The sequence below is a fragment of the Dysidea avara genome, chromosome 8 (genome assembly GCF_963678975.1).
Source record: "Dysidea avara chromosome 8, odDysAvar1.4, whole genome shotgun sequence".
NCBI lineage: Eukaryota > Metazoa > Porifera > Demospongiae > Dictyoceratida > Dysideidae > Dysidea > Dysidea avara.
In genome coordinates this window covers 4100930-4124514 of record NC_089279.1, presented here as the reverse complement: position 1 = coordinate 4124514, position 23585 = coordinate 4100930, and the positions used below count along the sequence as shown (strand labels likewise).

At 36.1% G+C, this 23585-nt stretch overlaps 1 protein-coding gene across 1 annotated transcript; it reads right to left on the bottom strand.

Annotated features, from left to right (window-relative positions):
* Nucleotides 1-694: 694 nt before the first annotated feature.
* LOC136263827 (probable outer membrane protein pmp20) lies at nt 695-5924 on the bottom strand. The gene is made up of 2 exons (XM_066058451.1): nt 774-5924; nt 695-700 (listed from the first exon to the last, which is right to left on the bottom strand). Exons 1-2 carry the CDS (start codon nt 5922-5924, stop codon nt 695-697), a joined length of 5157 nt encoding a protein of 1718 aa, XP_065914523.1.
* Between the last annotated feature and the right edge of the window lie 17661 nt (nt 5925-23585).

Genomic DNA, 23585 nt, shown 5'->3' with positions numbered 1-23585 from the left:
ATTTTCTTAATGATCTCTTTATATATGATCAGTTCCATTGTAACAAATGCTATTAATGGTAAGATCACAAAAAGAATGATAATTGCCGACAACACTCCTGAACCAAAACTGTCGTACATTGATATTACTGAAATGAACAACATTATTTGTAAAACAACTCCATCAAAGATATTAAGAATTTTACCTCCATAAGGTTTGGCTATTATGTGTATCAAAGCTACTAGTATGTTTGCTATGAGTAACAAAACTTGTGAAGTGTTGTCATTGGATGAATTAATTGTGAGTAGTAAAATTATCCCCATTCGACAAATCATGTAGTAAGCAGCAAAACTTCTGTACTTGTCTCTGTAACATCCTTGAAACTGGTCAAGCAATGGTTTGAACCTAGTGAAGTTGATCTTGTGATTAAGGAATGGTTCAAGTAGAAGTAGAAGTGGTAGACCAACGACAATCATTAGCGTAAATAATGCTGCTACAATAACATATGGTAGATGACGACCATGAAAATACTCTATGTCAGGTGACAGGTATGTGTAAACCTTATCCACATTATTAAATGTCAGTGATCTCAACAACAGTAATGAAGTTGTGGCCACAGAAGTGTACGATAATAGCAGAAGAAAACATATTACACGAATAATTCCTCTACTTAGAAATGCTGACAACTTGTAAGACATTCTTGCTGACCGGCATATTATTCCTACAATGATGATAACAGCTAGTGGATGTACATAATGAATGAACTCTTGGTCAATTCCAGTCATAGATTTTACCAAGCAGAACTCTCCTAGAAATTGTGGAGACACTTTAGCAATGCTAGACATAATGCTAACAGCAGTATACAGTGTTTGTGATGCATACAAATGTTGATCCAGTAAAATTTCCAGCATACTGTAATAGTATGTAATAACATACAAGTAACCAATCTCAACATGATAGTATGTCATAATAAACACTGCTATAACCAGAACTATCCAGTATATCACTGACAATATGATAACCAGTATTGTCTGTCCATTTGTACACTTGCCAATGCTAACACATTCTACAGAATCAAATGAGAGAGTATATCCTTCCTCACAACTACCACAAGCAGTACCAGATCGGTGTGAACTACACTGATTCATTCTCACAGGTGAGAGCTGATAAAATCCATTAGTAGTTTCACAACAAGTAAAATTGCAATAATTGTTAGGACAAACTGTCACTGTTGATTTGCCATCAACTACACCAAACCAGTGACCTCTTTTGATGGTTGATGTGCTACCAGAACAAGACACAATGTCACTGCCATCATAGCATACACACTTTTGAGTAGTATTATCATAGTGGTAACCAAGGTGACATGGTGATAATTCTGCTATAAGCTGGACAGAAATTTCTAAATCACTATTTGTATATGATGCAATCATGATTGAGAAATTGGTAGTGTCAGAAATCTCCTTGCCTGTTACACTGATCCCTTCAAATAAATTACAAGCTATTGACACATATTTTGTCCCATCAAGATTATGATCATGATTTTCACCACTTACCACAAAGTCCACTCCAACAGCAGGTCGGTCATGAAAGCTTAGTACACAGGCATTGATTTTGATGTTTTGGCCAAGCATTATATTATCCACAAAGTAAGTGTCACAATTATTTATTGTATTGGTAGTATTGATACAGGTAGCTGGGTTATACAGAACTAGATGACGGGGAGGATTATTGTGTGTCACGTCTAACCCCACAATGCTGCTATTCAAACAAATTTCATCACATGATGCTTGTATGTGCATATAAACATCATCACCCACAAGAGCAGTATTGCTGCTAAACTCGACCCTTGTGGTATTAGATAAGATACTGCTCTGATTAATTTGCTTAAGTTCACCATAAATGGCACCACCATAAACAGTAGCATTGTTCTGATTAAACATAACATCAGATTCACTTTCAAATGTCATAGTAAAGTTATTACCAAAGTATATTGCTCCACCATTCTTATCAGCCAAATTATGATTAAATCTTGTGGATGACCTCTTTGCAAATTTTATGTTAGACTTTTGGATATTAACAGCTCCACCATTTGTCGCTGTATTACTTCTAAAATTTACTTTGGCATTTCCTTCAAATAATATCCATGAATGCTCTTTGCAATACATTGCACCACCTGTAACTGCAACATTGTTAACATATGTTACTGATGAGTTTTCAACAAATACCATATTACTTGTTTGATGTATATAAGCAGCACCTCCATGTAAACTAGCTTCATTGTTACTAAATGTCACTTTTGAGTTACCATCAAATGACACATTAGAATATGTTGTTGAGTATACTGCTCCACCATCAGTCGCGTGGTTATCAATAAATGTCACAGTTGAATTATCATCAAACATGATGATACATCTCTCATCAGAATAAATGGCTGCTCCACTTATGTTGGCTTTGTTAGCATCATATGTCACCGATGTGTTTCCATCAAATGATATGTTAGAATGTCTTTTGGAGTACACCACTCCACCATATTTAGCTTCATTGTCACTAAATGTCACTTCTGAGTTGCCATCAAATGATATACCAGAATTTGTTTCTAAGTATACAGCTCCTCCATTAGTGGCATAATTGTCAACAAATGCTACTGCTGCATTATCATTAAAGATGTTGATACATCTCTCCTGTGAATATATAGCACCTCCACTAACACCGGCTTTGTTAATTTTATATGTCACTGATGTGTTTCCATGAAACAATACTTCTGAATAACTTCTAGAATACACTGCTCCTCCATATCTTGCTTCATTGTTGCTAAATGTCACTGTGGAGTTTCCATCAAACGACACATCAGAATATGTTGTTGAGTACACAGCTCCTCCATTCACAGTAGCACTGTTACCAATAAATTCCACTTTTGAATTATTATCAAACACGATGATACACCTCTTATGAGAATAAATGGCTGCTCCACTTATGCTGGCTTTGTTGGCATCATATGTCACTGATGTGTTTCCATTAAATGATATGTGAGAATAACTCTCAGAGTACATAACTCCTCCAACTCCTGCTTGATTGTCACTAAATTTCACTTTTGAATTTCCATCAAATGTGATGTTACAGTTCCCAAAAAAATTAATAGCTCCCCCATTATCAATGGCATTATTACCTTTGTAGTTCACTGTTGTGTTTTCATCAAATGATATTTGGGAATAACTTGTAGAGAACACTGCTCCTCCATCTTTAGCTCTATTGTCAATAAATGTCACTACCGAGTTTTGAACAGCTAAGATGCTGCATCTCAAATGAGAATGAATGCCTGCTCCACTTATGCTGGCTTTGTTAAATTGATATGTCACTGAAGTGTTTCCGTCAAATGATATTTGGGAATAATACCCAGAGTTCACTGCTCCACCAAATTTAGCTTCATTGTCACTAAATGTCACTTTTGAGTTTCCATCAAATGTGATGTTGCAATTCCCATAAGAACGAAGTGCTCCTCCATTATTACTGGCATCGTTACCTGTATATATTACTGTAGTGCTTCCATGAAATGATACTTGAGAACAACTTCTGAAGTACATTGCTCCACCGTGCTTAGCTCCATTGTCACTAAATGTCACATTCGAGTGTCCATCAAATGTAATACTGCAGTTTACATGAGACCCAATAGCTCCCCCATTTTTACCAGCATAATTACCATTGTATTTCACTGTTGTTATTCCATCAACTAACATTTTTGAATGATTTCTGGAGTACACTGCCCCCCCATATAGAGCTTCATTGTCACTAAATGTCACTTTTGAGTTTTCATCAAATGTGATGCTGCAGTTCACATAAGAATAAAGAGCTCCTCCATTTTTATCAACACGATTACCTTTATATATAACTGTTGTGTTTGCATCAAATAATATCACTGAGTAACTTCTAGAGTACACTGCCCCTCCAAATCTTGCTTCATTGTTGCTAAATGTCACTTTAGAGTTTCCATCAAACGACACATCAGAATATGTTGTTGAGTACACAGCTCCTCCATTCACAGTAGCACTGTTACCAATAAATTCTACAGTTGAATTACCATCAAACATAATGATACACCTCTTATGAGAATAAACAGCTGCTCCACTCATGCTGGCTTTGTTTGCGTTATATGTCACCGATGTGTTTCCATCAAATGATATGTGAGAATGTGTTCTGGAGTGCACTGCTCCACCATATTTAGCTTCATTGTCACTAAATGTCACTTCTGAGTTGCCATCAAATGATATACCAGAATTTGTTTCTAAGTATACAGCTCCTCCATTAGAGGTAAAATTGTCAACAAATGCTACTGCTGCATTATCATTAAAGATGTTGATACATCTCTCCTGTGAATAAATGGCACCTCCAGTTACACCGGCTTCATTAATTTTATATGTCATTGATTTGTTTCCATCAAATAATATTTCAGATTGACTTCTGGAGCACACTGCTCCTCCAAATCTTGCTTCATTGTCACTAAATGTCACTTTTGAGTTTCCATCAAATGTTATGCTGCAATTTTCAAAACAATTAAGCGCTCCTCCATTTTTATCAGCATGATTCCCTTTATATTCCACTGTTGTGTTTCCATCGAATAATATCTCTGAATAACTTACATAGTATACTGCCCCTCCATAAGTAGCGCTGTTACGACTAAATGTCACGTTTGAGTTTCCTTTAAATGTGATCCTACAGTTATTATAAGACTCAACAGCTCCTCCTTCACTAGCATCATTATCTATAAAAGACACAGTTGTGTTTCCATCAAATAATATTTCTGAATATCTTCTAGAGAAAACTGCTCCTCCTCCAAATGTAGCAGTGTTATTGTTAAAGGTCACTGTTGAGTTTACAGCAAATAACATGTTGGAATTTTCAAAACACAGAGCTCCACCACTTCTGCTTACTGCATTGCTTTGAAATATTACCACTGTGTTTCCATCAAATAATGTTGCAGACTTACTTATGGAAAACACTGCACCACCATATGAAGTAGCAATATTGTTTACAAAATTTACAACTGAAATTTCTCCAAAGTATAATGTAGAATTATTAAGAAAGATTGCTCCACCGCTAGTATTTGCTGAATTATTGTAGAATGTGACATTAGAGCTGTCTTTAAATTCAACAATTGATCTGCTGCTAAAAATTCCTCCACCAGCAACCACTGTGTTTTGCCTGAAAACCACATCACCTTTAATATGTAGTTTATGTTGTGAAAGATAAATAGGTACTCCTTCATTGCTAACAAATAATGAATTTTGCAAGTATGAAACTTGTAGCTGTCTATTTCCTGAACCATCAATAAAGATAACACTCTTGGCAACCCCATTGTAAGAGAAATTACAGCTGTTAATCACCAACTTTGTTTGGGTACAAGTTGAACCATCAGGTGCATACTGCACTGCTGCACCATGACCTCTATGTTGATTATTATGTGTAAACACAGAATTGTTGATGTGTATATTTCCTGACACTTTTGAGAATACTACAGCTTGTCCTGTTGAGGAATTAAAGGAGCAACTTTGAATGATAAGGTTGGATGATTTATAAAATCTTATTCCTGGATATGATGATCCATTGCTAGCCGACCCACACCTCTCCCAGTCAACGCTTTTAATAGTAACATTGTTGCAGGAGATGAAGTTTATTGCTCCAGTACCACAGCTTATAGTGGAATTTCTGCGTCCAATTATTGCAATATTCTTAAGATTTTCTACAGTAATTTTTGAATTCAACACAACATTTGATCCAATAATTTTGATCGTCATATTATTAGTAAGACTACGGACTGCACTATCAAATGAGTGAAAAGAGCGATCTCTAATTACACAGCAACATTCTACCTGATCATATCCTGTCTGTGAACCAGGTAGAGCAACTTTTTGAGAATAGATTTCATTGGTTATTTCCTCAGCCTTCATGAAGACCACAGACAGTAGAAAAACACTTACAATGCTGGCTGTCAGCATAACAACAGTGGATACCACAGTAGCAGATGTGAATGATAATTTTCAGGACAACTGATGTTTGAATTGATACAACTATTTATACTATCAGAACCCATACATCTTTCAGATGCCATACGTATGTATTAACAGCCATGTTATACGTAAGGACTTCATATCATAATGCTTGCTATATTTTGATTTTTCAAGCCAGTACACTTATATGCCACACCATTCAAGGTTTGCATATCACAACAAATGGAATGATTCTACATCTGTTCTTCAGTGTTAACAGTAGTAAACTTTCACAGTACAGAACCATAAACTTTTATGTCCCATTTTTGTAGTTGGCCAACTACAGAACATTTCACACTGATTTGCAGGCCCAAGGTTACTTTCCTCTATAATACATAGTTCCAGTGTGATACCAATGCATAAAAATCTTAATTTGCTATTCATAATTTTAAAGTGGTTACTGCTGTTGTGATTGACATACTTTTTAGTTTTATTGTATCATCACCACCTCAAGCACAATAATTGCTCAACACTTCAACTTGATAAAGGATCATGAAGTTTGATTGGTGGAATCAGAGTTCTAAAAGCAGAAGTTGTATATACATGCAACTCAGATAGTTTTTTGTTGTGCAATGTAGTATATTTTATCCTGAGAAGACAATTCTAGGCACAGCAAATTTAGAGTTCAAATCATATATAAAACAACACTGGATACATAATTTGAACACATTTATAAGCTGTGGATAAGTTTATAACCTATTAATTGCAGTTCAGCAGGTAGTCCAAACTAATATTCAACATGATTGAAGATAGACAGGATGATTCCTTAATTGAAAGTTGATAAATTAACCCTTACTATACTATTGCAATCTGCAGGGAAATATAAGAGGAAATTTATTAACATTACAATAGTCCATAAATTTCTTAATAATTTTGTTACACCAGGAACACATCAAATCTTCTATTCAAGAATTGTCTACAGGATTCAATGTACTCCTAGTTAAATGTATCACTTGTCGAAAAAGATTTATGAAGTAACTGAATGCGACAGAACAAAAATATTTCTGACACGAGTAGCTGAGTTGTGAGGCTTTTGAAATATCCCATACAATTAGAATAGGCAAATTTGGGTGGGAATGTATGGAACATGAGGATAAGTGGTTGTTTCAATACAAACCATTGGACAGAAACACATGAATGCTCACCTCATTCTTTAATAGTCCTGATCATGACTTTTGTGGGAGTTGACTATAATACACTGTAGACTATTGAGTAAAGTGTATATGGACTACAACACACCATATGTATACTGCTAACACAATATTTATGGGTGTTCACATCCTCTGAACTAAACAAGGATGTTGATGTATGTTTGTTAGTAGTAAACAGTTAGTTAATGTTGCATCAGTCACCACACCATTTTTCCTGCTTTCCATGCAGTTAACTTAGAGACAGCCAATAATTATGGCTGTTGTAATCTTTATAGAGGTTAAGGCTACAGTCTTGAGAACTTTATATATTTTTTGTAAATGTCTCTTGGTCTGTCCATCCCAGCTACACACACACATATATATATATATATATCCAGTTGTCTTCACTTCCTATACGTATAATCATTTATAAACTCTATCTAGACATCCACCTAATGTACTGGCATATATACATGCCAGTCTATTATGCTTTTTGTGTCTAGGATTTTTTATTAGCATCTATGTGAGACTCTGTTAATTAAATTTTATTGGCCTACAGGGTTCAATGAAAAGTACAGAGTGAATTAAAAAATAATGCTGCAAAGCACAGTGACAAAAAAGCAGGAATTAATTGAATCTTATCCTTGCAGCTTGTATATAATGATCATGTTTCAATCATCAACACAATCATGATCAGTAGAACCAAGAGTTCATGATATAAAAAGTTGTAATTATTTTGGTCGAATTGTCTCACTTATAAAGGCACGCACGTATGGCATATGTGTTTATCACAACCTATGATGAGTGCTTCATAAAGCCTGCTTCAGTACATGCATTGGTTGGTGAGACTCTAAAGGAGTGTAGATGAACAGACAGGTTTCTTTTCAGCTTTTTAACTGTTATGATTTTAAAGTGTATAATTGTGACCAGATTTTCAAAAATCTGTCTTAATGTCACACATGAAATACATAGAAATTTCTATACTTATGTGTCACCACGTACACTTAAGCACTTATGCACCTGTTAAAATATTTCACAGAATTTCTTGCAATTCAGGGTACTGACTACTAATCTTGTAAAGGTGAGCAGAAGTTTGTAATTCCTTATTTTAATTATAAATATTCTACTCGTAAAATGTGACAAAATCCGGTCAATATAGCTACATACATATTATACAAGTTTAAGGAAAAATTAGAAATTTTATGTTTGATTAGGGATCATAGAAAAAAATGTAGGGAAACAAGGGAGGTCGCCTACACCTGCAGATATACTAGTAAACATTTAATCTCTATACCCAAGACCAAGACTGAATTAGGGATTAAATGTTCACTAGTATATCTGCAGGTGTAGGTGACCTTCCTTGTTTCCCTACTTTTTTTATGATCCCTAATCAAACTTAAAATTTCTAGAATTTTTCCTTGAACTTGTTTGTTTACTTTTTTGTGACTGGTGAACCCACACATACTGCATCAAAAGAAAGGATGGCGCCAGAATTAATGTTTTCATCTGAACGTGCGCCCCAGCTATCAAAAACTACTTTGAAAGTGCAATGGTCATTACGCTTCGCTTTCAGCTATGCTCAGCCCGTTACATAGCGCTACAGACAAAAAACAGTAGAAGTGCCTCTACAATCCAGTCACCACAAAAATACGACAATTCTCGCGCCCTCAACTAGCTATCAATTACTGCCTAAAATTATTCTTTACGCAATACGCGATCGCAGTACGGAATTTCTCAAACGGACATGAAATCCTCAGTAGTATATATTACGTACCCATACGTAGTATATAATATCTATGCGTTTACAAATGCACTGTAGGGAAGCCATGCATCGCACTACCGCGAATTGGCTGTCAGCAAAAAGAAATGGGACACAAATGAGGACAAAGGTGAGTCCATGATGCATGCATTGTACGTACCAAAAGACACGTCTCGGGACGAAGCTACGTTAAACAGTGAAAAATTTGAGCCCATAACCTTAGCCGTTATCAAGTTACGCTTGCCTGCAGGCAGGCAGGCAGGCAGGCAGGCAGGCAGGCAGGCAGGCAGGCAGGCAGGTAGGCAGGCAGGCAGGCAGGCAGGCAGGCAGGCAGGCAGGCAGTAGAAAATTGCATGGAACAAGGAAAACCCAAATCTCCATGATCCCTAATATACAGTACTACCATACTGTGTGATACTTATATACAATTAACTGTGTAGAGCAAGCGATGAACCAACAAAGGTGAGGTACCAAAAACAATCTTTTGTCTTTTTTTCTTTGCACTACTTGTAATTGTTTGTATGCCAATGATGAAGAAGTGATATCTGCCATTAGTTTGAAATTGATGAGCAGCTGTGCAATTTGTAATGGTGTTATATCAGGTACTCTTTGATCAGCTTCAGCTTCAGCTTCAAGGAATTGTTGTATGCTCCATTCACTCTACATGGATACTCTTTACAAGGTGTAATTATGTGACCAGACCTGCGATAACAGGACATGTGCATGGGCACAAACTGCATCCTATCACATGACAGATCATATCTCAGTGCCAGAATGGATTATTTGCATTCTATTAAAAAGCGAATTGCACTTTAATGGCTAATGTAGACTAAAAATTGCATGGCCACACTGAATGCCATAAAAAGTTGAGAATCATGATAATTTTGAAAATGTAGCTATATATAGGTGCCCACATGCCCTATTTTTCAGGCATAGCTGCATCCATGTATGACTACACACACACACCAGCATTTGCAGGTTGATTCTCTGGTTGGATGGAAGAAACTGTTTTAGAAGACTCTGAGCATTTTTCTACATGCCATTTTCATAAGTAGCTTCCAGCTTAGTTAATGCTACAGTATACCAAGCTTCAATTATTAGACTAGTTTAATTGTATTCAACCCCAAAAAAATTGACTTACTCTGGCCAGAGAGAAACTATCATGAATGATGAAAATATGTACAACAAACAACAGTATAAGCATGTGAGTCCTCGGGTAACATGTGACCACAAATAGGACCACGAATGGAACCAATGTGGGCATGGCAAGGAAAAAATACAAATAAACTACAATCTTTACCTAATTAGTGTTCCACTCTTTACCAGACAAATTCTTTTAGAGGAGATATTTTGAGTGGTCAAGCCATCCATGGACTGCAACAGAGGTCATAGTCATGCACACTATACTTTTTATTGATCTGATGTGATATGTAAGTCCCTCTTTCATGAAATACTCAACTTCATGTGCTAAGTATGTCAAGCTAGGGAGTCTGGGGGCATGCTCCCTCAAGAAAAGTTTCAAAAATATATGCTTTGAAATGGCATGTGGAGGCTATTCCATGATATACATGATCAATCGGCTCAATGCAATGCCATGTAGTTGATTCATTGGAACAGTTTTGAAAAGTAATTTAAAGACAATTAAATGATTTAGACCAAGCGGAGCAATTGCACAGCACTATAATTTACAGTGAATGCTTAATTAGAGTATATTACGATGACTGCTCTATTGGAGTATCTCAATCTTTTTCAGCATATAGCTGAAAAGTGGTCCAGGGCTGTATCACCATGGGCCCCGGCTTGCTTAGTACTACAGCCATAGATTCTATTATGTGTGGTACAGCAATGCTGCATAGTAATGTTTGAGTAGAAACTTTGGGGTGCCAAAACTCAGGCCTACTCAACATGAATTGTTGAGCATTTTTAGCTGCCTCGGTTGCCTCAATGGTAGCTACGCCACTGGAATATATGTTAGCCTTATTTCTTCAGCAAGTTAGTCTCCCCAGCATTAACAAATGCTGAGTGAACTCTATTCCATGTAATACCTCTGTTCTTACAGAAGGGCGTAAAGAGAGGGGGTTTCTGGAATCAGGAAACCCCTTTGACAGCGAAACAGTTTATAAAATAGCCTGCCTCAGTAAGTGTGCAATTATTAAAACTATCTAACTAGAGAGTACAAATACAATAAATATTATACTACCTTTCAGAATTTAATAGTCTTTCATTGTGAGTCTCACTATCACTCACAGCAGCAATACATGTCAATTGCACTTTAATGAGAGTATTGTTATAATCGATTGTGGGTTTTTAAGTATAGCATGGAAACGACTTCTAACAAGTGACAGGTGACAAGATGGTTTTTTCAAAGGTGCATATATTATAGTAACGTATTACAAGTAGCTAGCTACACAGAAAAATGGAATATTCAACTAGAGTAGGGACCATCGATAAAAAGTACTGAAACAAGCTGGAGTAGTGCACGATATATATTTATATAATAAATCACAGTAAATAGTTTTGAGTTTGGCCGCCTTTTCTTTGTTCATAGCATTGCCATATACAGGAAAGGCTGCCAAACTCAAACTATTTATTGCTATCAGAGAATCTATACACTTTGCTTTCTTGAGAATCAAATTTGAGTGGCATTTATGAAGATGCGCACAGACTTAAAGCATCACATAATTCTCATTAATACTTTAAACAATAATATTGTAATATCTGATTAATATTTACAACTTGCATATCTCACACATGGCCGCACTATGACATCATCACTTTTTGTCACAGTTAACTCTGGATGCGCACTTTTTTTACAGCTATAAGCTGTTTTGGATGGGATAATATTTACAAAAAAAAGTTAACAAACAAGTACACAGAAAAATTTGGAATTTTCAACTAGAGTAGGGACCATAGCACATCGATAAAAGTACTGAAACAAGCTGGAGTAGTGCACGATATTAAATCACAGTAAAACAATGAGAAGTGTTATATCCCTACTGTGCTCAAGATACCATAATAAAAATGCACAGTAGAGATATAACATTTCTTATTGTTTTACTGTGATTTAATATCGTGCACTACTCCAGCTTGTTTCAGTACTTTTTATTGATGTGCTATGGTCCCTACTCTAGTTGAAAATTCCAATTTTTTTTTGTGTACTAATGTCTTGTAATTTTGAAGTCTGATTGACATACTTCAAGTTTTAGTTTTATTGCATCATCACCACCTCAAGCACAATAACTGCTCAACTCTTTAACTTGATAAAGGATCGTGAAGTTTTATTGGTGGAATCAGAGTTCTAAAAGCAGAAGTTGTATACATGTACTGTCACACAATTCAGATATGTAGCTTTTATTGTGGAATGTAGTGTTTTATCAAAATACTTAAGAAGACTATTCTAGGCACAACAAATTTAGAGTTTAAAATATATAAAAACAACACTGGATACATAATGTGAGTACATTTATAAGTTGTGGATAAGTTTACAACCTGTTAATTGCAGTTCAGCAAGTAACTCAAAACTATAATATTGATAATAAAGTAATGAAATTAATATGATTGAAAATAGACAGGACGGTAAATGATTATATAGAAAGGTAAGATAACTGGATATATATGTATATAGCTGAGATGAATGGACCAGAAGATATTTACAAAAAGTTCGCAAGGCTATAAACTCAAGCCTCTATAAAGACTACATATGCACATAATAATTAACAGCCAATCTCTAAGTAAATTGGAAAACAATAATTTGCAGCACAAACAATGTGGTGACTGATGTAACATTAACTAACTGTGTGCTGCTAACAAACATACATCAACATCCTTGTTTAGTTGAAAGGATGTGAACATTCATAATATTGTGTTAGTATAGTATACATAGTGGGTTGTAGTCCATATATACCTTACTCAATGGTCTACAGTGTATATAGTCAACACCTACAAAAGTCATGATCAGTATATATACTATCAAAGAAAGAGATGAGCTTTCATGTAACCCTATCCAATTGTGTGTATTGAAACAACCACTTATTCATGTTAACATCATGTTTGCCACACATTCCTGATTGTATGGGATATTCCAAAGCCTCACAACTTACTTGTTCTGGCTACTCATATCAGTACCATTTTTGAAAACAGTTCTGCCATTTAAATTGCTTCATAAATCTTTTGGCAGGTAATATGTGTAACTAGGAGCACATTGAATCCTATGGACAATTTTTGACTAGAGGATTTGATGTGTTCCTGGTGTAATGGAAGTTATTAAGGAATTTACAGAAAATTGCAATGTTAGTGAATTCTTCTTTTTATTTCCCAGCAGATTGCAATAGTATACTGGCCTAAAAGTAGATGGACACTGTTTATTTGTGAAGCTATCCACTATAGGGATGTGCAATGTATTGTGGGGAAAGTGTTACATACGTAGATGATAGTGAATTACTAACTTCACCTAAAAAAATAGTGAAAGCTGCTTGAAGTATCCTATAGGCCCACCTGAGCTTGCCCAAAACAACTATACATGTGTACAGTATTCATCACCCTAGCCCATGAATGAACATCCTATCAGCACCACAGGGTGGCTTCTTTAAGAATTCAATCATAAAAGACCTTTCCTATAGAGCCAAACCATGCCTGCCTGTGCTTCAATTGGCTGAAGTGTTGAGAAAAATTCTACTTGCTGTATTTTGTGTATACGTATTAGTTCAACATGAGGTGAACACACTAATAGTTACCTTAATGCATATAGTAAGTAAGTTATCATTGCTGCTGTAATGTACAACACTATCAAAGTGCAAAACAGTAGGATGGTGTGTGACAGTGACAACCATATGATTAGAGTTACGTGCTGTGCTAGCTATCATCCTAACTTTCAGAGTTTTAGTTATCAGCTCAGGGTAAATGACTAAATGTACTATAGTAACTTTCACCCACAATTTACTGTACTGTACAGCTAACTTCGTAATACATTCAATTTTGAACAATTGAAATAGAATTAATATTTATTTATGTAATAGTTATGTAAAACTGCATAATTTAGTAGCTTAAAAGCTCTGTGGTATAGTGCTGCCTGAGTAAAGTGAAGGCATTACTACAGGGTCTGAGAGCCGTCCATCTGTATGCATTCCATTTGAGTTCATGCATTCTTCTCGCCAGTTGCTGCACATATCAAAGCGGTTTTGGCAATAAATTGGCACCAAACAAAGTACTCACCATCTAGGTGATCTACAATCAACTGTTGTGGAGGCTACTACTCTTCCTATTTCAAAAAAAATTATTTTATTATTTCTTTGTATTGGCTTTGTGTGTGCGCATGTTTATTTTTGGTGTTGTATCTGTAGTTGTATTTGTCTTTTGTACTCTTCTTCTTTACTCACAGGGCTCCACTGAGAATCAGTATTTGGTTATTGAGTGGACCCCCTGTTTAAAAATTACAATTACAGGAATAAGCTAGCATTTAAATGAAGCTTCTAATTGCCATCGTTCTTCATTTACAGCACATTTAGTGCAAGGAAAAACTCACTTGAATTCTTTGTAAACCACAAATAAACACTTGTGCTAGTCAATGTATGCATTCCTTTTATAAAATGGATATTAAGTACTTATGTTAGACATTTGGCTTAGACGCACTTCATAAACCCACGGTCCCAAGTTCAAATCCAAGTTAGGATCATTTTCTTTTTCTTCATTTTTTCTTTTTTCAGTCTGGCAACCTTTTAGTGATCTTTTTTTTCTGTTACAGGAAACATTAATTTTCATATCATATGTTCTCTGATTCTAAACCTCATCGGTGCAACATTCTTTCTTAACTCTCAGTACTGAAACACTTTGACATCAAATTATAATGCTTTTGTATAGAAATAAGGATAATAATTATTGTAATGAGTTATTGCTGGAAATACATGAAACTATCAGGGGCGGATCTAGAAATTTTCAGAGGGGTTTCAGGTTCTCTGGAATTGCAACTTCAGCCTAGCTGTAAGTTGAAGACCAAAAAAAAAAAAAAGAAAAGAAAAAAAAAAAAAAAAAAAAAAAAAAGAGGTCACTACGTAGTTTTGAATGCTGTGAAGGTGATTTCAAAGGTAAAAGTATCTAATCCAAAACAGCCAAGCTGTAAAAAAAGTGTGCGGCCCTCAGAAAGGCTATGGTGAAAAAAGATGTGAAATCCAAGGTGGCGGCCAAGAAATGGCTGTGATGGTAGGTTAATGGTAAAAATTTTAATAATGACAATTCAGGTAAATTTTGTGAAGCGGCACAAAAATTCACCTGAATTGTCGTTATTAAAATTTTTACCATTAACCTACCATCACAGCCATTTCTTGGCCGCTACCTTGGATTTCACATCTTTTTTCACCATAGCCTTTTTTGAGGGCTGCACACTTTTTTTACAGCTTGGCTGTTTTGGATTAGATTTCATTTCTTTTTGTATTTGTATACCCTAAAGCCAGCCTATGGCCAGCTTTGGGACTTTTTAACCTATGTTTTTTTTCTTTACTACAGGAAGACGAAAAGATGAAGTAGATGTACTTTAAATATTTTATCAGTAAATGTACAAATTATATATATAATACATATGTGATCGGATTTGCGAAAAGGGGTCTTCCACACACATCCAATTTGCCAACTTTGACAATTGATAACTTCAGATTGGAAAGAGCTATTGCCTTGAAATTTGGACAGTGGTGATTTCTTTGCAGCTGAACTCTCTACATGATAGTTTCTTTGTAGCTGAACTCTCTACAAGGTAATTTCTTCTAGCTGATCTCTCTACAGGGAGATTTTTTGTAGCTGAACTATCTACAAGGTAACTTCTTCTAGCTGATCTCTCTACAGGGTGATTTGTTTGTAGCTGAATTCTTTACAGGTGATTTGTTTGCAGCTGAGCTCTTTACAGAATGGTTTCTTTGTAGCTGAACTCTCTACAAAGTAACTTCTTCTAACTGATCTTTCTACAGGGTGATTTGTTTGTAGCTGAACTATCTACAAAGTAACTTCTTCTAGCTGATCTCTCTACAGGGTGATTTGTTTGTAGCTGAACTCTCTACAGGTGATTTGTATGTAGCTGAATTCTGTACAGGTGATTTCTTTGTAGCTGAACTCTCTAAAAGGTAACTTCTTCTAACTGATCTTTCTACAGGGCAATTTGTTTCTGGCAGAATTTTCTACAGGGTGATTTCTTTGCAGCTGAACTCTCTACATGATGGTTTCTTTGTAGCTGAACACTCTACAAGGTAATTTCTTCTAACTGATCTCTATACTGGGTGATTTGTTTGTAGCTGAACTATCTACAAGGTAACTTCTTCTAGCTGATCTCTCTACAGGATGATTTGTTCGTAGCTGAATTCTGTACAGGTGATTTGTTTGCAGCTGAGCTCTTTACAGAATGGTTTCTTTGTAGCTGAACTCTCTACAAGGTAACTTTTCTAGCTGATGTCTCTACAAGGTAGCTAGTTTGTAGCTGAACTCTCTACATGGTGGTTTCTTTGTAACAGAACTTTCTACAAGGTGACTTATTCTAGCTGATCTTTCAATAGGGTGATTTGTTTGTAGCTTCACTCTCTACAAGGTAACTTCTTCTAGCTGATCTCTCTACAGGGAGATTTGTTTGTAACTGAACTTTCTAAATGATGGTTTCTTTGTAGCTGAACTCTCTACAAGTTAACTTCTTCTAGCTGATCTCTCTGCAGGGTGATTTGTTTGTAGCTGAATTCTGTACAGGTGATTTGTTTGCAGCTGAGCTCTTTACAGAATGGTTTCTTTGTAGCTTCACTCTCTACAAGGTAACTTCTTCTAGCTGATCTCTCTACAGGGAGATTTGTTTGTAACTGAACTTTCTAAATGATGGTTTCTTTGTAGCTGAACTCTCTACAAGTTAACTTCTTCTAGCTGATCTCTCTGCAGGGTGATTTGTTTGTAGCTGAATTCTGTACAGGTGATTTGTTTGCAGCTGAGCTCTTTACAGAATGGTTTCTTTGTAGCTGAACTCTCTACAAGGTAACTTCTTCTAACTGATCTTTCTACGGGGCAATTTGTTTCTGGCAGAATTTTCTACAGGGTGATTTCTTTGCAGCTGAACTCTCTACATGGTGTTTTCTTTGTAGCTGAACTCTCTACAAGGTAACTTCTTCTAGCTGATCTCTCTACAGGGTGACTTGTTCGTAGCTGAACGATCTACAAGGTAACTTCTTCTAGCTGATCTCTCTACAGCGAGATTTGTTTGTAGCTGAACTCTCTACAGGTGATTTGTTTGAAGCTGAACTCTCTAAATGATGGTTTCTTTGTAGCTGAACTCTCTACAAGTGAACTTCTTCTAGCTGATCTCTCTACATGGTGATTTGTTTGTAGCTGAATTCTGTATAGGTGATTTGTTTGCAGCTGAGCTCTTTAAATAATGGTTTCTTTGTAGCTGAACTCTCTCAAGGTAACTTCTTCTAGCTGATGTCTTTACAGGGTCACTAGTTTGTAGCTGAATTCTCTACATGGTGGTTTCTTTGTAACTGAACTCTCTACAAAGTAACTTTTTCTAGCTCATCTTTCTACAGGGTGATTTATTTGTAGCTGAATTCTGTACAGGTGGTTTGTTTGCAGCTGAGCTCTTTAAAGAATGGTTTCTTTGTAGCTGAACTCTCTACAAGGTAACTTCTTCTAGCTGATGTCTCTACAATGTCACTAGTTTGTAGTTGAGCTCTCTACATGGTGGTTTTTTTGTAACTGAACTCTCTACAACGTGACCTCTTCTAGCTGATCTTTCTACAGGGTGATTTGTTTGAAGCTGAACTCTCTACAAGGTAACTTCTTCTAGCTGATCTCTCTATAGGTAGATTCGTTTGTAGCTGAACTCTCTACATGATGGTTTCTTTGTAGTTGAACTCTCTCAAGGTAACTTCTTCTAGCTGATGTCTTTACAGGGTCACTAGTTTGTAGCTGAATTCTCTACATGGTGGTTTCTTTGTAACTGAACTCTCTACAAAGTAACTTTTTCTAGCTCATCTTTCTACAGGGTGATTTATTTGTAGCTGAATTCTGTACAGGTGGTTTGTTTGCAGCTGAGCTCTTTAAAGAATGGTTTCTTTGTAGCTGAACTCTCTACAAGGTAACTTCTTCTAGCCGATGTCTCTACAAGGTAACTAGTTTGTAGCTGAGCTCTCTACATGGTGGTTTTTTTGTAACTGAACTCTCTACAAGGTGACCTCTTCTAGCTGATCTTTCTACAGGGTGATTTGTTTGAAGCTGAACTCTCTACAAGGTAACTTCTTCTAGCTGATCTCTCTACAGGGAGATTTGTTTGTAGCTGAACTCTCTATAAGGTGATTTGTTTGTAGTTGATCTCTGCAGGTTGATTTGTTTTAGCTGAACTCTCTACAGGCTGATTTGTTTGTAGCCGATCTCTCTACAGGGTAATTTGTTTGTAGCTGAACTCTCTACAAGTTGATTTGTGTGTAGCTGATCTCTCTGCAGGTTGATTTGTTTGTAGCCGATCTCTCTACAGGGCAATTTGTTTGTAGCTGATCTCTCTACAGGGTGATTTTTTTTGTAGCTGACCTCTCTTCAGGGTGATTTGTTTCTAGCTGATCTCTCTACAGGGTGATTTTTTGTAGCTGACCTCTCTTCAGGGTGATTTGTTTCTAGCTGATTGCTCTACAGGTTGATTTGTTTGTAGATGAACTCTCTACAGGGTAATTTGCTTGTAGCTGAACTCCTTACTTTGTGTCTAGTTTGTAGCTGATCTCTCTACAGGGTGATTTGTTTGTAGCTGAACTCCTTACATTGTGTGTAGTTTCTAGCTGATCTCTCTACAGGGTGATTTGTTTGTAGCTGATCTCTCTACAAGTTGATTTGTGTGTATATAGATGATCTCTCTGCAGGTTGATTTGTTTGTAGCCGATCTCTCTACAGGTAATCTGTTTGTAGCTGAACTCTCTATAAGGTGATTTGTTTGTAGCTGATCTCTCTGCAGGTTGATTTGTTTTAGCTGAACTCTCTACAGGGTGATTGCTTGTAGCTGAACTCCTTACATTGTGTCTAGTTTCTAGCTGATGTCTCTACAGGGTGATTTTTTGTAGCTGAACTCTCTTCAGGGTGATTTGTTTCTAGCTGATCTCTCTACAGGTAGATTTGTGTTGATTTGTTCATTGCTGATCGCTCTAAAGTTAATTGATTTGTTGCAGTTGAACACCCTGCAAAGTGTTTTGTTTGTAGCTGATCACTCTAAAGGGTAATTTGTTTGTAGCTGAACTCTCTCCACAGTGACTTGTGTGTAGCAGAATTCTGTGTAACTGAATTCTCTAGAGAGTGACTTAATTGTAGCTGAATTCTCTACACAGTGCATGACTTGTTTATAGCTGAACTTTCTTCAGTGTGACTTGTAATGTTCTGAATCTCTATAGTGGTATATTTGCTTAACTCTCCACATGGTGACTGTCTTCTTGCTGAACTGTCTATAAGATTAACTGTTTGCAGCTGAACTCCCTACAGAATAACTTGTGATGTAATAAAATTCTATAATGGAGTAAATAAATTAGCCGAATGCTCTATTAGGGTGACTGTTCTATTAGAGTATCTCGATCTCGCATTTGCTACACGGAGTTGGCTTTCGAATCATAACTCATTGGTTTGTAATCCGATTCTTCTGTACTACTGCAAAGACTTTCTATGAAGATTATTCCAGCTATACACCGATTTTCAGCTCATTGCTCTAAGCGGTTTGCCTAGTAGGCGTGAAAACTAATACTTTTTTATTCATAAAAATCGATCACGTAATTGTGACACAGGTTGGGTTTTGTGTCATATCTTCGTGGTCTTTATCTCGATTCCTTTCAAACCACCAAAAGGCACTCCTACGAGGGTTATTCCATCTACATAGCAATTTTCAACTCATTCCATGAAGCGGTTTACCCTGTAGGCGTGACAACAAATCGACCTTGTTTTACGCGAATAATCGGTCATAACTCCTGAACCATTCATCGGATTTGTACCAAAGTTGATGCTAGGATTCGCCTTTGGACTCCCTTTCTGTGTGCCAAATTTCAAGGCGATCGGAGTACGCGTTTGCTTGTTATAGCAATTTTTGCAAGTGTGCGAAAAGACGAAGAAGAAAAAAAAAACGAAGAAAAAAAACGAAACTTTGGCAGCTCGTATCTCGGAAATGGCTGGAGCGGTTTCCTTCAAATTTGGAATGTAGACTCCGTTGGCTGGCGGGCAACTGTGTAGCAAATTTGGTTCCAATCAGATAAGTGATCACCGAGATGCAAAGGTGTGAAAATGACTTTTTCGTTCTTCCTGTCAATATACTCACGGTGTGGCGCGCCGGCTTCTTGGGCCGCACGACATACTACCGTGTGTCTTGATGAAGTTTTGCCAATAGAAAAAGCCATAATATAATACAGTATGTAAAGCAGCGTTGAAACCGGGTCGGGTCATCCGGGTCAACCGGGTCACATTTTCTCCGGGTCATCCGGGTCTGACCCGGTTTACAAATTATCCGGGTCTGACCCGGATTGGATCACGTGAGAAACGAAATTGATCGTTTAACGACGTGGAACCTATAAACGCTAGTTGCGTAGCTCTTTCGTGAGTCACGCCCACTTATCGCGTTACAAACATACGCTCAGCCACGCCCATTTATTAGTAAGTGCAGTCTGTAGCATGAAACTGTCCGTTTCTGTCTGCAAGCTTACGTGGAGCCACGCCCACTAATCGATTAATGTATGAGCTGTATATAGTCTAGGTCTAGTCTTGCAGCAGGATAAGTGCTTTTGTGAGCCACACCCATTTTAATATATTGGGAAATTGCAATACTAAGTATGTATGAAGCCATGTTCTATACCATATGCGTATTTTGTACCGTACGCGTATGGCATGTACCATACGCGTATGGTACGATTTTCCGTACCATACGCGTACGGTATAGACATACGCGTATGGTACGTACCATATGCGTATTATGCTTTTTCTCAGTATCTTCTAGCCTTGCCATCACCTAGCTACAATGGGCTGTCTTTACAAGTATTTCTAGTTGAGCAAACTTAGAACACAACACAATAATCTGCTTACTACTGAGCTGTAACTATAAATTTATTCATCAGCACACACATGCATTTTATCCTAGCTTGCCATGCCCATGCATGCAATACCCACTATAGTCCTATACTAATGTACCTAAATCTTATGTACATGATCTCACTCTGTCTGCAGAAATTTACACAAATGGTACTGTGCATGTATACTACTTTATACATTAGCTATCAGAAGCATGCAGATGGTCTTATATAATATACTCAATTATAAGTGTGTATAACTGACAATTTACAACAGAATTGGGTAAATAAGCAAGGAGAGCAATTACAACATGCATGGTAGGTAGCTAGTAAGTTCTAACTGAATTATACATAATTATACTGCTTGTGCAAAGCTAATAACTGGAAAAATGAACTTTGTAAGTGTCATCAGTTGTGCAACATGGCTCCTCACTGTATTTGCATTTTTATATACTATATGTACACTCTTCTTCTTTTGAGGATCCAATTTCTTGTTTACTTACTTTTCTTGTTTATACATACTGTAAATAGTATATTCATCACACTGGACCTACAGCACAAATTAATGTGGATGCTGTTAACTTTAAAGAGTACATTCAGATAAGAGTAGCTAAACACATTGTCTTAATTCCCATCCACAAGCATGACATGCAGTAAGTAGCGAGTAGCTATATAATGCACTTAACAATAATAAAACAACGCTATATACTTAATATACATTCATTACTGAACTATACATTAGAACTCATAAACTCACCATAAAATCTCTGCCATGTTATGTTTTATCTCAGCAGGCAATTATTATGCACATGCCTCATTCAATAGCAAAGATTCAACGAACAGGACTACAGTTTAAAAAAATTTATTGCACAAGTAATTACTATGCATGCACATCAGTCTTAGAGAATAGTATGTCTAATATTACTATAAGCTACAGCCATGCAGATTTGCAAACTAAAAACATTACTTTCTCTACAGTTATATCTCTTTGCTACCTCCCTCAATGTTATTGTATCAGCATTCTCCAGGTCTTCCTCTGTTTGAGCAATCATTATACATTGTACTTCTCGAGCTCATCTGATTAAAATTGTCTGCTCAACTGTGACACACCTTTAGTGCCACCAGGCATAAATATCCATTTTTAAGTGGAAGCTAGTGTACTAACAAATTAAAGGTAAACAATAGATTATATGTAGCAACAATATAGAATAAAATATTTAATAAAATAATATATATATGCCTGAAAAAATTGGCTCCATTTGCCCTGGATGCAAATTATTTAATATGGTTGCTATGTTGTAACCAATCAGAATGTATATAGTATATGGATAATTATATCAAAATCTTATGTTTATATTTAGCTACAATGCTACCTCTACTGGCTTAGCGTTTATATCACTATGCATTCCAGTTATATTCATTGAAAAATCGTGAATATCAATATACTGGCACAATTCTACAGCCTAAAAGAAATCAATGTCTTTTGCCCTAAATAATGCTTTAGAAGATCAAACTTCAATTTCAGTTTCTGAGTAAGACAAGGAGCATACTGCTCTTGTTTTATGTTGAAGGGATAATTGGGCACCTTTAAACCCAAACACATTTTTACAAAGTTCATATATACAAGTATAGAGAAACCCCTATAGAGTTTTGGGTAATATCGCTCTATATAGCTTTCAATTATTGTACTAATCTTTGACTATCTTCAGGAGTATTTGTAAACACATAAATATTATGTGTGGGTATTGTTCTAATAGGGAAGTGTAGGCAGACCATTTATAGGCAAAACAGACTACTGTATATAATATTATTAATCAATAACTGAAAGTACACAATAACAACTAACTCTTACAACTACAGTACACAATATTAATGTTACAGGTATGCATAAATTACATTATATTACATCATGTCACATCATTACATTACATCATTAACTCTATTATAGATATGAAGGAGGATTAGCATTTGTAATAATGGCCTAGTTTTTGAATTTTCATTTTATCAACAATGGATCATGAATCCAATAAGAGGATCCATCCATGATCCATTGCAGCTAGGTGTTATCATGTTTTTCGTAAAGCTTCCAACCCAGATGATTGACCTTTATTAGTTTTGACAATGTAGAATTTCATCAGATCCCACCAGATCAGCAGGACTTAACACAATTCAAGACTGGATCTGCCAACAGTGTGATTGTTTTTATCATATATTGTCCTAAATCAAGATGTCAGTTTCATCACTTATATATAGTCATGCGAGATATCATGTTATTCTTTTATTTTAAGGAATGCTTTATTTTAAATAGGTTTGCATCATGCAGTAAAGTAAATTATATCATAATCGCAGTAAAGCTAAATTGATCTTAGCTCTAGAGAATAGAATAGTTATAATCAGATCAACTTACCCTGCCATTCACTAGAATTGACACATATAAATTCAGCTTTTTTCCTTCCACTGCTATATGGAACAACTTGCAACCAGAGACTTTTGAAGCTTCATCTATCACCGTGTTTAACAACCTTATAAATGAACTGTAAAATTGTAATTAGTTAGCTGTAGCTACATATTTTGATTTGTATATTACATTTATACTCGCTGTACGAGGTCTTGCAATTATATAATAATAATAAAATAT